The sequence below is a fragment of the Amblyomma maculatum genome, chromosome 1 (genome assembly GCF_055883805.1).
Source record: "Amblyomma maculatum isolate TAMU_Amacu chromosome 1, ASM5588380v1, whole genome shotgun sequence".
NCBI lineage: Eukaryota > Metazoa > Arthropoda > Arachnida > Ixodida > Ixodidae > Amblyomma > Amblyomma maculatum.
In genome coordinates this window covers 408,002,174-408,016,976 of record NC_139344.1, presented here as the reverse complement: position 1 = coordinate 408,016,976, position 14,803 = coordinate 408,002,174, and the positions used below count along the sequence as shown (strand labels likewise).

The window sequence follows — 14,803 nt, the reverse complement described above, 5'->3', positions numbered from 1 at the left end:
CATTGACAGGGGTAGTGGCGTCGTCAGTGAATGTCTGGAAATGCTGGCGTCACTATACTCACCACCGAAGCGTCATCTTAGGCGAAAGGAATATTAAAATCGGGTTCGCATAAGGAGACTTCGATGAAGGAAGGGATGAAGGAGGGAAAGACGTAGAACGATAGTTTATGAGTACGGTATAATTCCGACCACTTGTGTTTATTTAACCTGCACTGATACCTCTAAAGCACAGAGATGTATTTTGAATTCCTCTTGTATCCAAAAGCGGCCTTTTAGCGCAGCGATCGAACCCGCGTCGCTCAGCCGCCAAATTTTCTTCACGCTTAGCTGCTAAAGCGGGCTCATACAGACAGAATAAATCCTGGCCGACCCATCAACGATGCTCTGCCGGAAATTTTCACCCCGCCGATGTGGATAAGTGGTCAAGCTGGTCAACGTTTGTGCCGGAAGACACAGGATTGAATCGGCCGCGGAAGCCGCGTTTCGTAGGAGGTGAAACGCAAGGCACCCGTGTACTGGTGTGATGTCCTTGCAGTTGGGATGAAGTATCAGAACCCGACTTTTGCTTTGGTGGCAGGCTGGGCGAATAGACAGAGTGCGTTCTGGCTGGGCGCTAAGGGCGGTAACAGAGGCGGAGCAGTGGGACGGTGGCGATCTCAATGATGTGCGCGTCGAAGGTCAAAACAGGCCCCGTTCGTAAATCCGTAAGGAACAGCTGCACCTCTGGAGATAGTACACCTTGTTTGCCGAACTGGTAAAGTATTTCTTTGGATTTATGAATGTAAAATGGCGTTACTTGTTCAAGCACGGACACAGAAAGACTTACACCGTGCCCGTCCTGTCTCTGTAGTGAAAAGTAGCGCTGTTTTACCTTCAACATCTCAACATCGCCCGCGGCGCAGTGCATTGCGCGCAATGTGCCATAGAGGTGGAAACTAACGGGAAAAAAAAACGCCATCTATTCGTCTACATCTCACAGCTAGATGGACGGAATAAAAAACTGGCTTTGCAGGCCAAGATTTAGAAATGAATGTAAAATGTATGCTTTTTACTTCCAGTTCTTGAGTCCCGTTCTTACAACCTACGATGAGCGTGTGATTGTTATATTGCTGCTTGAGATTCCTATGGCCATTGGCGAACGTCTATTCAGTTAACGGCCATCGAGTTCAAATAAGTGATCGGCCATTATTGATCATTGGTTTTATGGTAATTGGGAGACCTCTATTGACTTCAAAATTCCCTGACGCAACGGGCATTTAAACTTCCCGTGCTGCATCGGTATCAGTGTCTGGTAAAATATAAATTTTCACATGCTGTTCCTCGTAGAGCCACGGCTCAAGTCCCACGAATCGTGGCGTGCTGCAGGGCCATCCTGCTTTTCATCCCTACATGCTCAGTGGCCAGTGTGGTGCGATTACGCCAACGCCGGAAATGCGAAAAACAAAGAGCACCTGAATCATTGTCAAATTCTGAGAGGTTTTTAGGTTGACTGCACGTGAAAAAGTTCTTGGAGGCACTTTAATCTATCCCATGTGCGATAAGGCGAAAGCCTTTCCTGCGACTGCTTGCACTCAGTTTGACCCAACGGCGTGATTCAGTGGTTAAGATGCCCGACTACTGTGTCGGAAAAGCCGGGTTCGATCCCTACCGCCGGCGGCTGCGTTTCGATGGAGACGAAACGTAGTGGCGTCAGTGTGGTGTGTGATGTGTGTGTGCGTGAGTAGGAGTCCTCCACTACGGCGTTTCACACACCTGAGTTGCTTTAGGACGTTAAACCCTACAAAAAAAACCAACCAAACTTTGCACTTACTTACTTCTTTTCTCTCTTCAGTTTCTTTTTTCTCCTTGTTGTTATTTCTTTCACGCGCTTTTTGCTCAATTTTGATGTATGTGGCACAATTTCGACATCCATGGCTGGTTTTACGTTTTTACATTATAACGATGTTATTGGCTATTTCGAAGTCTAATCGACATTTTGGCTCTAACTTACTAATTACTCCACATCAACGACATTTTGCGCACAGATATTTTTTCCAGCCTTTACCTATCACCTTTTACTCATCAATCTTTATTTCTCGACAATGATCGCATGAAACCCAATGCGGACACACAAATCCTGCCCAAACTCATTCACAAACACCTGTGACGCGCTGTGTATATGTGAGCCACGTTGGGTTAGTAACAGCTTTTGTTTCTCCTCTTTACAGCTGCGCGAGGCTGAGGACATCGAAGATCTGATACTGACGGTGCTGATGCAGTTTCAACTCCTCGATGCGAAGGACACGTTGGCTAGCAAGATCACCTATGCTGAGCAAAGGCGACTGCAGGTGGCCTTGGCGCTGCTGGAGGCACCCGAGGTGCGTGATGTGTCGGTACCACATGAATACTATTTCAAGGCGCTTCCGCTTTGCGCTAGACGGTTGAAGGGGGGGGGGGGGGGGGGTGCCGGTACTTGTGGAACTTCGCATTTTCATTTTGTGTATGTAGAGCTATCATGATGATATGCGAGGAAACACAAGCGGTGCGTCTCAAAAACAGAGTGTGAATTCGTATCGGGCTTATTCCGATTCAGCGATAACAACACCTTCGTTCATACGGGAGGAGACCCTGGCTTACGTGCATGATATGTATATAAATTAAATGCAACTTTCTCTGAGTGACAATACCTACCACGTGGTGCCATTTTCGGCATTGCTGATCGATCTGCTTTTTATGTCAGTGTGACTACCTATGTTGTATTCACCTGGCCTTCGTACTTGCAAACGCAGCCTTATCCATAATGTTTGTTCTCGCTGGTTCATTTCAATGCTCTTGAGTATACACTGGAGTCGGAATTATATATATATGTATGTATGTATAGGGGAAATGAGGGTGCTCGGTATAAGACATGAAGGAAACAAGCCAACAGTCGGCGAGGCCAAGGAAAGCGTTGGGGATGGTACTTTTTTTTTTTAATGTTTACTTGGATAATCACAGAAATTAGTAATGTAATCTGTTTAGGGGAAAGATAATTAAACACAAAGTAGAAGAAAAAACAACGTGCCGATGGTGGGAATCGAACCCACGACCTCCGAATAACGCGTCCAGTGCTCTTCCAACTGGGCTACATCGGCCACTGTCCCCCTGCTACTTTCTTGGGTATTTATTTTGTCTGTATACGAACCTTGAGAGTGTTCACCAGCGCCACCCTCAGCCATAGCGGCGGACGCGGAACGTCCTTTGTTACCGCCAGCGTCTCGTAGAAAGTGATCAAGAGCGAGGGTGAAAGCTGTGCTAGAACCCTCTTACGCTACCTATGGCCGCAAACCATCGGTACGTTGTTTTTTCTTTTACTTTGTGTTTAATTATCTTTCCCCTAAACAGATTACATTACTGATTTCTGTGATTATCCAAGTAAACATTAAAAAAAGAGACAAAGTACCATCCCCAACGCTTTCCTTGGCCTCGCCGACTGTTGGCTTATTTCCTTCATGTATTATAACGAGCACCCTCATTTCCCCTTAATTGATCTGCTTGTAGCTTACGGGGGTCTCAGTTCTGGCAGTCTTGAGGCCAGTCAGTTGTCACCTATATATTATGTGTACATACATACATACATACATACATACATACATACATACATACATACATACATACATACATACATACATACATACATACATACATACATACATACATACATACATACATACATACATACATACATACATACATACATACATACATACATACATACATACATACATACATACATACATACATACATACATACATACATACATACATACATACATACATACATACATACATACATACATACATACATACATACATACATACATACATACATACATACATGCATGCATGCATACATACATGCATGCATGCATACATACATACATACATACATACATACATACATACATACATACATACATACATACATACATACATACATACATACATACATCTGATCTGATCATTCTGCCGCCTTCTGATCATTTATGCCGCCTTGATCAAGTATTAACGTGCCTAGCATCCGCCGGTCTCCAGCTGAACACAAAAAAGTGTAATTTCGCCAAGAAAGAAATCAAGATCCTGGGCCACCTCGTCAGCCGCGATGGCATTCGACCCGACCCTGACAAGCTTGCTGCAGTTTTGAACTTTGCACGCCCTCAACGGACTAAGGAACTACGCAGTTTCCTTGGCCTGTCTTCGTACTTTCGCCGTTTCATTCGCAATTTCGCTACCATTGCTGCACCGCTCCACCGCCTCCTTACCGACAGTACTACTTTCAATTGGTCCGAAGAATGCGAAAAAGCTTTCCAAACCCTAAAGAATGCCCTCACTTCGGACCCTGTTCTCGCTCACTTCGACGACACTGCTGCTACCATTCTCCACACCGATGCCAGCGGCCTCGGTATCGGCGCCGTACTTCTGCAACGTGACACCGCTTCTCGGGAAAAAGTAATTGCGTTTGCCAGTCGAACTCTAACACCAGCGGAACGCAACTACACTATCACAGAGCAAGAGTGCCTCGCCGTCGTTTGGGCAGTTCAGAAATTCCGCCCCTACCTCTACGGCCGCCATTTCACGATCGTTACCGATCACCACGCTCTGTGCTGGTTATCAACCCTCAAAAATTTGACTGGACGCCTTGGCCGTTGGATTCTGCGTTTGCAGGAATACCACTTCAATGTCATATTCAAATCAGGTCGCAAACATCGAGATGCCGATGCTCTTTCCCGCTGCCCGCTCCCAGAATCACCACCTAGTGCTTCTTCGCGCCTTCCTGCGTGCACCCTCGGCGTCGCAATGTCGTCCAGAGCTCCAAACATCCCCTGTGCTACTCCTGCCGCTGCTCCAGATCGGTACGCCATTATTTCACACCAGCAAGCCGATCCCTACTGTCTTTCCCTAATCAACCTTCTCACCGGTGCTTCTCACCCTCCTACCGCTAGGATGCGCAGACAACTCCAAAATTTCAAACTTGACAACGGCGTGCTGTCCCGTTATATTTATTGCTCTGAAGGCACCCGTTGGGTCCCCGTTATTCCGAAAGCGCTTCGCACCCGTATCCTGGCGGCTTTCCACGATGATGCTACAGCCGGTCACTTAGGCTTTCATAAAACTTACCACCGCGTGAAAACCCGTTTCTTCTGGCCAGGCCTCGCCTCAAGTGTGGCAAAATACGTCGCCTCTTGTCTGCCATGTCAGAGCCGCAAACGGCCAACTTCTCCTCCTGCTGGCCTACTACAGCCGCTACCTTACCCAGCACCTCCACCACGTGTAAGGTAACGCGAAGGTCGGACTTGGGGAATCAGGCTTTATTGCAGACCTGAAGCCTTGGTCGCACACTGCAGCCAAACACACTCCGCGATGACGATGGGTATCTACAAGAGGGAGCAGGGTGAAGATGAAGCAGCACTACGGTGGCTGCAGCACGTTCAGCCGTGTGGAAGAAGAAGCGCCACACAGTGCTCACACTATATACATACATACATACATACATACATACATACATACATACATACATACATACATACATACATACATACATACATACATACATACATACATACATACATACATACATACATACATACATACATACATACATACATACATACATACATACATACATACATACATACATACATACATACATACATACATACATACATACATACATACATACATACATACATACATACATACATACATACATACATACATACATACATACATACATACATACATACATACATACATACATACATACATACATACATACATATAATATATAGGTGACAACTGATTATTAAATGTAAAATGAATCACCAAGAGTTTAAAAACATAACGGTAGATTTATTTCGACGTTTCGACCGGGGTCCGGTCTTTTTCGAGAATGAAGTACAGGATGTTACACGCATCTTCTTAAAAACCGTTCACAGAGTGGGTGAAAAGTGGGAAGGAAACGGGTGAGGCAGAGATGTTACTTGCCGCGGCGGCAACAAACAGTATACACATGCACACCAGGAGAGGGGGGAGAGAGGAGAAACGCCCGGCTTAGCGCGTTTCCCCTCTAAAAAAAAACAAAGGCTGGGGGAGGGGGGGAGAGAAGGAAAGGAAAAGATAAAAAGGAAAAGGAGGGGGTGGGTGTGGTTCAACAATCTACAAAGAAGGAAGAACGGATGCGCCACGTGTGAGCGACCATGGAGCGACCGCGCCGCCGCAGGTCCCGTCACCGGTGTGGTCCGTCGCCGCGTGAAGACAAAAGCACAAAGGGTAAAAACATGCAAAGTGGCTCCAGATGCTGCCACACGTGACGTAGGAAACCGGGGTGGTTCACAGATTAAAACCACATGGTAATAAGGCTCGTTATACAAAGAAATGTCAGAGCAAATAACACGGATTAGTAAGTATGCCACTCTTACAGCAACTGAACTATTACTAACAGAGGACACGCTAGAAAAGCTTGGAAGAGAAGAAATGCAAAGCAAGCTCTAGAGGATTGTAAAGTGTCACATAAAAAATAATAACGAAGACTTGGATAAAAATGGACAAGATACATTTAAAGCACAAATGTCACTCAGTAGAACAGTATTCGTCCACATTACGAAGTTAAGCAAATACCAATCCCAAATCTAGCGCCACACATCGATATAGTGTTTCACAACAATAAAAACAAAGGAAAGCCATAGCTCAGAAAATTATTTCAAACAACCATCTTATTGGGGTAGATTCATGAACAGCAGCATCATGCGTACATAAAGGCGAGCCCCCAAGCAAGATATAAGCATGACATTTATTACATGACATCTTGTCTGTTACCCTCATAATCCGAATATGTTTAAAGTAATTATTTGCTCGTTATTATAGGGATGTTAGACCTGCCCGACAGGGCTCAAGTATGAAGGCAGGACAGCTTTCCTACTGATTTGTTGATACCGGCTGCGACGGTGTTGAATGTATGGATCAAGTACGATTCACAACTTTCGCGGTCATAGTGTGTTTTGAACCCTGATTGGAGTACAGTAGCTGTGAAGTTATCGAACTGATGTCCAAATATATTGATACGTTTTGAAAGAGGGAGATTTAACTGTGTTCGTCCATGTGTCCTGTGGTTGTTAATTCGAATTTTGAATGGTGTCGCTGTTTGTGCTACGTGAAGAGCCCTGCAAGTGCCATATTCCAGAAGGTAGATAACATAGCGCTGTCGCACGAGAAATTGTCTTTTATCTGATAGTGAAGGCTGATGCTGTGCTTTTAGCAGAGGTAGCTGTTGCCATCATGGGAGAGAGTTTGCATCTTGGTTTGTTGCATGGCGCGTATCCACTGAACATGAGGTTACCAACGGTAGATGATGTGATGATATCACGAATGTTCCGTTCACGCCTGTACACAACGCGTGGTGGAGTGGGGAGCACTTCCTTCAATTTTTCGCTTTCCAGGAGAATGTTGTGGTGCTTTTTGAGAACCACGTTAACGTAGGGAATAGATGCTTAATGAGTAAGAATCAAGTTAACGTGAGTATCTGTTGGGGCCTGCTTTTGGTGGTCTATGAGTCGGCGTCGATTATGTTTCGAAGCTTTCTGGATCGAATCATTAATGGCTGACATTGGGTGTTGGTCCGCACGGAGTTGCGCACAATTTGAATTAAAATCATCTTCTTTGGAGCCGTTAAAACTGGCTGCACGGAATGGAGGTTTTACTGTGCCTTGTGTGACTACTCTGGAAGTGCAAGTACTGATGTCTGCCGCTCGATTTTCGGTAAACAGTTGTCTCAAGTTTGTTTCTTGTGATAGTAACTTGGACATCAAGAAAATTAATTGTCGAAGCCGAATAGGAAGAGAAGAATGAGATGTTAGCATGTATATTGTTGAAGGCGGCTATAAATTCAGACAATTTTTCCTCTCCATGTGTCCAGACTAAATATATGTCATCGATGAACCTCTTGTAAAAGACTGGCTTGAATTGGCAACCGTTAAGAAACTCCGTCTCAAGGACAGCCATAAATATATTGGCGTAATTTGGTCCAATTTTGGTGCCTATAGACGTTCCGCTTATTTGCACGAAGCGTTGACCATTGGACTCAAAATTGTTAAACTGGAGTATCAATTTTAAGAGCTCCGCAAGCGTCTTCAAACCTTTAAAAGTCGATAGGTTTTTCAGATTGTGAGCGCTCGTAAGCATTGACCACTGCCTTGATTCCATCTACGTGCGGTATGTTGGTGTACAGTGAAGCGACATCCAGGGTGACTCATACGAATCCTGGGTTTCTGGCTCCAAAGCGATAGAAAAGTAGACCACGTGCTCCACCTCCTCAAGAATACAACACAGCAGCTCTCTAAAATGATCCGCAGGGTGGCCAGAAACAGAAAAGGCATGCGGGAAGAAGACACAATCCGTCTGCTGCAGGCGCTGGTCATCAGTCGCCTCTCCTATGGACTACCTTACCTCACCCTGCTCCGAAGAGATCTCAACAAAGTAAACGCAATGATACGTGCAGCTTACAGGAACGAGTTAGGCCTCCCACCATACACCTCCAACGTCAAATTGGAAGGTCTTGGACTGCACAACACATTTGAAGAAATTCAAGAGGCTGTCCTCCTGTCCCAAAGGGAACGCCTTCTGTCAACTGAGACAGGCCGGCTCATTCTCGAGCGCGTTGGCTATCCTTCGGACGTACAAGCTATACAGTCAACGACTAACATTCCTGTTCCGTACCGGGCAAGAGTATGTGTGGCCCCGCTCCCGAAGAACATGTCTCCAGTCCACAACGAAGGCAGAAGACGCGCCCGAGTGAATTATCTTAAGCGTGCAGTGGAACGCAGTCCGAGAACTGTATATGTGGATGCCACGAGCATACATCGAACGCAGCAGCAGCCGTGGTGGTGGGCTCTTCGCACTCGTACAGAGAAGTCTCCAGCATCACAAAAGCGGAAGTGGCGGCGATCGTGCTGGCCATTACCTATGGAGACACGACCAATCGAGAGCTTCACGTAATCACCGAATCACAAGCGGCGTGTCGGCTCCTTCTTGCCGGCAGAATACCTACAAAATTAGCTCGCTTCACAACTAACCCATTGGCTACAAACTCACTGCTCAGACATCGGATCACTTGGGTTCCGGGGCACTCTGGATTGGAAGGAAGGTAATGAGGTCGTGGATAGGCTAGCTCAAGGTCACACAAACCGAGCGGCCACCAATCCCGATCTCACAACCAGCATTCCTGTCCCAGCGACTTACGGCGCACGACTTAAGTACCTACGAGAACAACGTAGGATTTATCCCCCTCCACACAAGGGACTAAATGCGCAAGAAACGCGGGAATGGAGACAGCTCCAAACCAACACTTACCCCAACCTACATCAATACAACATAATGTTCCAAGAACACTACACAGACATATGCCCTTGGTGCAACGACCAGCCCACCGCCTACCACGTCACATGGGGGTGCACAGGCCCCAAACCTCCACACATAAACATGCACCATTCGGAGGCGCAGTGGAAGGCCACTCTGCTATGCTATGATCTAGAGATCCAGCGTAGGCTGGTAACTCAGGCAAGAGCGGCGGCCCAGGCCACTGCGGTCTTGAAATGAAGACTCCACTCACTACCCCCCCTCCCTCCCCTTTTGTTTTCTTTTTCTTCTCTTTTTTTATATAAAGTTTCCTATCTATCTATCCAGGGTGACCAGAAGGGAAATGTCGCGAATGACTAAGTCGAGAATCTCTCTCAAAAAATGCATGGTGTCCTTAACATAGGAGGGGTATAAAGTATGAATATTCCCGATGAGGCTGTCAACGTAGCTGGAGATGCTTTCTGTAACGGTTCGAATACCAGAGACTTCCAGGGTTGTTGGCTTTATAAATTTTGGGAAGGAGATAGAAGCGGCCAGGACCTGAATGCAAAGGAATTAGTTCTTGTGCAGTCTTCCAATCAATTTTCTTCTTTTTCGCCAAACAATTAATAGTTTCGGAAACCTCGTCTTTATACTTCACCGTGGGATCAGTGGGAAGAGCTTTATAAAAGGTTGAATCGTTTAATTGTCTTTGGGCCTCATCAAGGTAATCCCTTTGATCCATAACTATGGTTCCGCCCTTATCCGCCGGCTTTATTACAATGTCCGATCGACCGCTAAGGACCTGCAATGCTTTGCGCTCCTGTACCGACAGATTCGGTCGGTAAGAGCTCCTTTTCCCAAATTCCGAAAGGGTATCTTTTTGCACCGCTCTCATATACAAATCAAGACACTTGTCGCGCTGCGGATGTAGTGTCCAGTGGATTATGGATGGAAGTTTTGTTCCTGTTTCCGGTTTTGGAGGGTGACCGTGGTAGTATTCTTTTAGTCTCAAGTTTCGGGAAACATTTTCGAGGTCTTTGTACAGTTGAAATTCATTCAATTTGCCACTGACGGGGCAGAAGTTGAGGCCCTTTGAAAGGACGCTGTATTCATCGTCTGACAGGGTTACAGAGCAAAGGTTTACGACGTTGTCGGGTATAGTCGGTTTGGCGGCTGGTGAAGTCGAGCCATATGGGCCTGAAGGCGGTGAACTGATCTTCAAATCGAATGTCGACTTTTGTAGAGAATTTGGAAATGGTGTCTCAATTTTTAAATCTGACTATGAGGGTGTAAGAGCAACTCTATCCCGAAGGAACTTCTTCTTCCTTTGAGTTAATATTGAGCGCTTTTTGTTTTCTACAAAGAACTTTAAAAGACCAGTTTCTTGATCTGTTAGAGGGACTTCATTACGCAACTTGGCTTCTCTTTGGCACAAGGCATCATGGGTAGGCTTATCATGTGCGATGACAATATCAATCAGCTGCCTGGAAGCCTTGTTAAGAGTAACTTCTTCTTCCTTTGAGTTAATATTGAGCGCTTTTTCTTTTCTACAAACAACTTTAAAAGACCAGTTTCTTGATCTGTTAGAGGGACTTCATTACGCAACTTGGCTTCTCTTTGGCACAAGGCATCATGGGTAGACTTTTCATGTGCGATGACAATATCAATCAGCTGCCTGGAAGCCTTGTTAAGAGTAACTTCTTCTTCCTTTGAGTTAATATTGAGCGCTTTTTCTTTTCTACAAACAACTTTAAAAGACCAGTTTCTTGATCTGTTAGAGGGACTTCATTACGCAACTTGGTTTCTCTTTGGCACAAGGCATCATGGGTAGACTTATCATGTGCGATGACAATATCAATCAGCTGCCTGGAAGCCTTGTTAAGAGTAACGTCTTCTTCCTTTGAGTTAATATTGAGCGCTTTTTCTTTTCTACAAACAACTTTAAAAGACCAGTTTCTTGATCTGTTAGAGGGACTTCATTACGCAACTTGGCTTCTCTTTGGCACAAGGCATCATGGGTAGACTTATCATGTGCGATGACAATATCAATCAGCTGCCTGGAAACCTTGTTAAGAGTAACTTCTTCTTCCTTTGAGTTAATATTGAGCGCTTTTTCTTTTCTACAAACAACTTTAAAAGACCAGTTTCTTGATCTGTTAGAGGGACTTCATTACGTAACTTGGCTTCTCTTTGGCACAAGGCATCATGGGTAGACTTATCGTGTGCGATGACAATATCAATCAGCTGCCTGGAAGCCTTGTTAAGAGTTTCTTGCCAAAAAGGATTTCAGACCGGGAGACATGTCTGATGTGGCTGGCTTTAAATAAATTTTCATGCCTTTTGGAACAACATTTGGTTTACAATAGACACTCAAGGTTTCGAAATATTATTGGTATCTAATTCTCTTCTTTACAGCCTTTCTCAATTTTAAAAAATGTCTAGATACTGAAATATCGATCACTTCACCTTCAATCCCTGCAAAGAGTCAATTGTTTGCTGAATTCATTTTACGATTAGTTCTTTAAGTTCACACAGATGCAATGAGTTGAGAAATTGTATGACGCCACGTGACAGGCTGTGCAGCTTTAATACGAATGCCGGCGGTGAGACGTAGAATTAAAGATACATGTGTCATTGCTTTGAACTTTTACGCGAACTAGTCTCCAGCTTGTGAGAGGTGGTACGTACTACGGTGTCTTTCCTGAAAGTAACGGGACTTATCGGGACGCTGTGAGCGTGTTCAAAAGATTATGGGGGACACTTCGACTGCAAATTGTGGTGAGTTCAGTTGACATCGAACAGGCGAAGCGAGTGGACTGGAATTCCTGTTTGGTGCTGCATCGTGGAAACTGGAGCGGACGTCGGAACAGCGATACGCGCTGAAGTTTTGCGGTAAACCGAAGAAGGCGCCTACCGATGCACTCATCATGATGTGATGTGCCGATTGCGACTGTTCTAATGCCACGAAGCATTTACAAGCGACTGTGAAGATTTTGTGCCTAAGAACAATCCGGACGCCCGTCAACGACGGATACAGACGCCGATAATGATTGTGGGCGCGTTTTACTGACAAATGATCTGCGTATTAGTTTCGTCATAACTACAATAATAATAATAATAATAATAATAATAATAATAATAATAATAATAATAATAATACTTAGTTCACAGGAAAGAAAATGCGCAGTATCTGTCAAACTTTTGTGGACACCTGAACCGGGCCGTACAGGTGGTGGCAGTAACTACTGTTATTGACAAAGAATGCAAGAGGTTACTAGGGCCTGGGCGAGTTCAGAGTGGCTTTCAATCTGGGGCGACCTCTTGAGCGCGTGTGATGAGAGCCAGTTGCGTTGTTTTTCTTGAACTGGCCAACAACTTGTCCCATTCATCTGCCGAGGGAGCTGGCAAGAGTGTCGTTGGTGAGGGACTGCTAACGCATTATGGTATAATGCTGGGAACCATTCAAATGTTTATTTTTCCTTTTTTGCAGTCACCGGCATGCCGCTTTATCACTCTGATTCTAGCATACGAATTTCATTTATTCTTTACTTGTTGATGCTCGTTGTCGCGAGACGCGGCTTTGTCATTTCGTTTCTTGCGGCAGATGATTCGAGATGTATCTCGAAGGATTCCAGTCACGTGTTTGTATTTCTAAAATGTTCTAGGTTGTTTTAGTCACCGTTTGAGGCTTCTCGAAGTTTATTGGCCGCCTTTCGATTGCACGTTGACGGGTGCGACGGACATTCTTAGTTCGACGACTGGCGAGCACGTTTGTTGTTATCGCCGCCGGTTCTCTTAGTTCTTTTGCGGGCGCAAGTCGCTCTAATAAACGGTTTCGTTCGTGTGCAACGCCAGTGTCTCCATTTGTGGCTACTGGGCTTGTCACCACTGCGTGACATCTGGTGGAGGTGCTGCCCTTTCAGATCCGGCCTACCTCTTCAAGCAAACACGTCTCCATCATTCCAGTCGCCCTGGGGGAGCAGCCTGCAGGTCACTTAGCCAGCTGCCGACTTCAAGGGCTCCAACCCCAACGCGGTCGGCTGACAGACCCCGTTTGACCCCAGAAGGAGGCCCTAACATTGCCAATCACCCAGTTTACATTATCGGTCGTTTCGGCCATCCCCGTGAGCCCCTCTACTTCCAAGAACCACCGGACGGGGATGCGGAAAACTGGCTCGCCCTGTTTGAACGCGTGTCAACTTACGATGCCTGGAATGAGAAAACGAGGCTAAGGCAACTACTTTTCTCTTCAAGATTCTGCCCGAATTTGGTTCGAAAATCGGGAGACATTGTTGAAGGATTGGGAGACATTTAAGAATGAGTTTTCGTTGACTTTTGGAAATGTCCGGAAAGAGAGATCCCAGGGCCACTTTCAGTCTTGAATTCAACTCCCGAATGAGTCGGTCCTGTTTTATGTTCAAGAGATGAAATGTCTATCCTTCCCCGCAAGCCACCATGATGTCTCACCTACATGCGGAGATAACCTGCCAGATCGTTTCCACGATATCGAGATTGCTTCACGGCGAACTAACGAAGATTCTCCTCCGACGACGACGAGTAACGATGGCGCACCTACTACGCTTACGCTGCTTATGAAGACGCCCTCGACACAACTAGACTCCAAGTAGATACCGCCGCACAGGCAAGGGACAACGGTGTGCTCCGGCTGCTACCTCAGTACATGACGAAGCCGAGATCGGATGCCAAATACGGATGAGCTATACATCCCAAGTGGTCGTCACTTTCTTGAGCTGAGCGGCGAACGGTCCACAAATGACAGTAATCAGCTCTGGTGTCCACTAACGTAATTAACGTCACTTGTTCCTGTCCTTGCATTGCGGTATACCGCTCGTGGTAACCTTTTTACGCCATTAGGACGATGCACCGCAATGGTTACAGTAAGCTGACGTACAGGGGGCCAAAAGTTCCCAGGCCACAGCGTCTGCTTCTGAGCAGTAGAGTCAGGCAGCTACGATGGCCCCAAATCTCAAAATACACGTGGAGGGTAGAAGAAGCATTATTCTAACCTCTGAAATAATTTATATCTTTAATGGGATCTCACGCGTCAGAATATGCTGACCAGAAGCAAAACCTGCGGCCTGGAACCTTTTGACCCCCCCCCCCCCCCCCCTGTACTTATTCTACCCTACAGCCATGCTTGCACGACGTGATCTTGGGGATAAATTTTCTGAAGGAACATCGGGCGATCAGCGACCTCCCACCTAAGCTTACCAAGCTCTCGACGGACAAAAGCATACATGTTACGGCAATTTCGACGCATGACGTCGCTTTCAACGTCCTCGACGGATAATCGACTGTACCGCCCGGATCAAGTGTTATCGTCTCTGTGGGTACAGGAGAAATCGCTATCGACAAAGGCGTCGTCGAAGAGAACATCCACTTCCTACTAGGTAGAGTACTTGGCATCGCAATAAACATCGCCCATTTTCAG

General features: G+C 45.9%; 1 protein-coding gene across 1 annotated transcript in view; it reads left to right on the top strand.

Moving 5' to 3' along the window:
- LOC146208839 (phospholipid-transporting ATPase ABCA3-like) overlaps positions 1-14,803 on the top strand; it is a 114,954-nt gene that overhangs the window by 49,233 nt on the left and 50,918 nt on the right. The window contains exon 10 of the mRNA XM_084579428.1: positions 2,208-2,357. Within this exon, the coding sequence (XP_084435554.1) occupies positions 2,208-2,357 (150 nt within the window). The remainder of the gene's footprint in view (positions 1-2,207; positions 2,358-14,803) is intronic.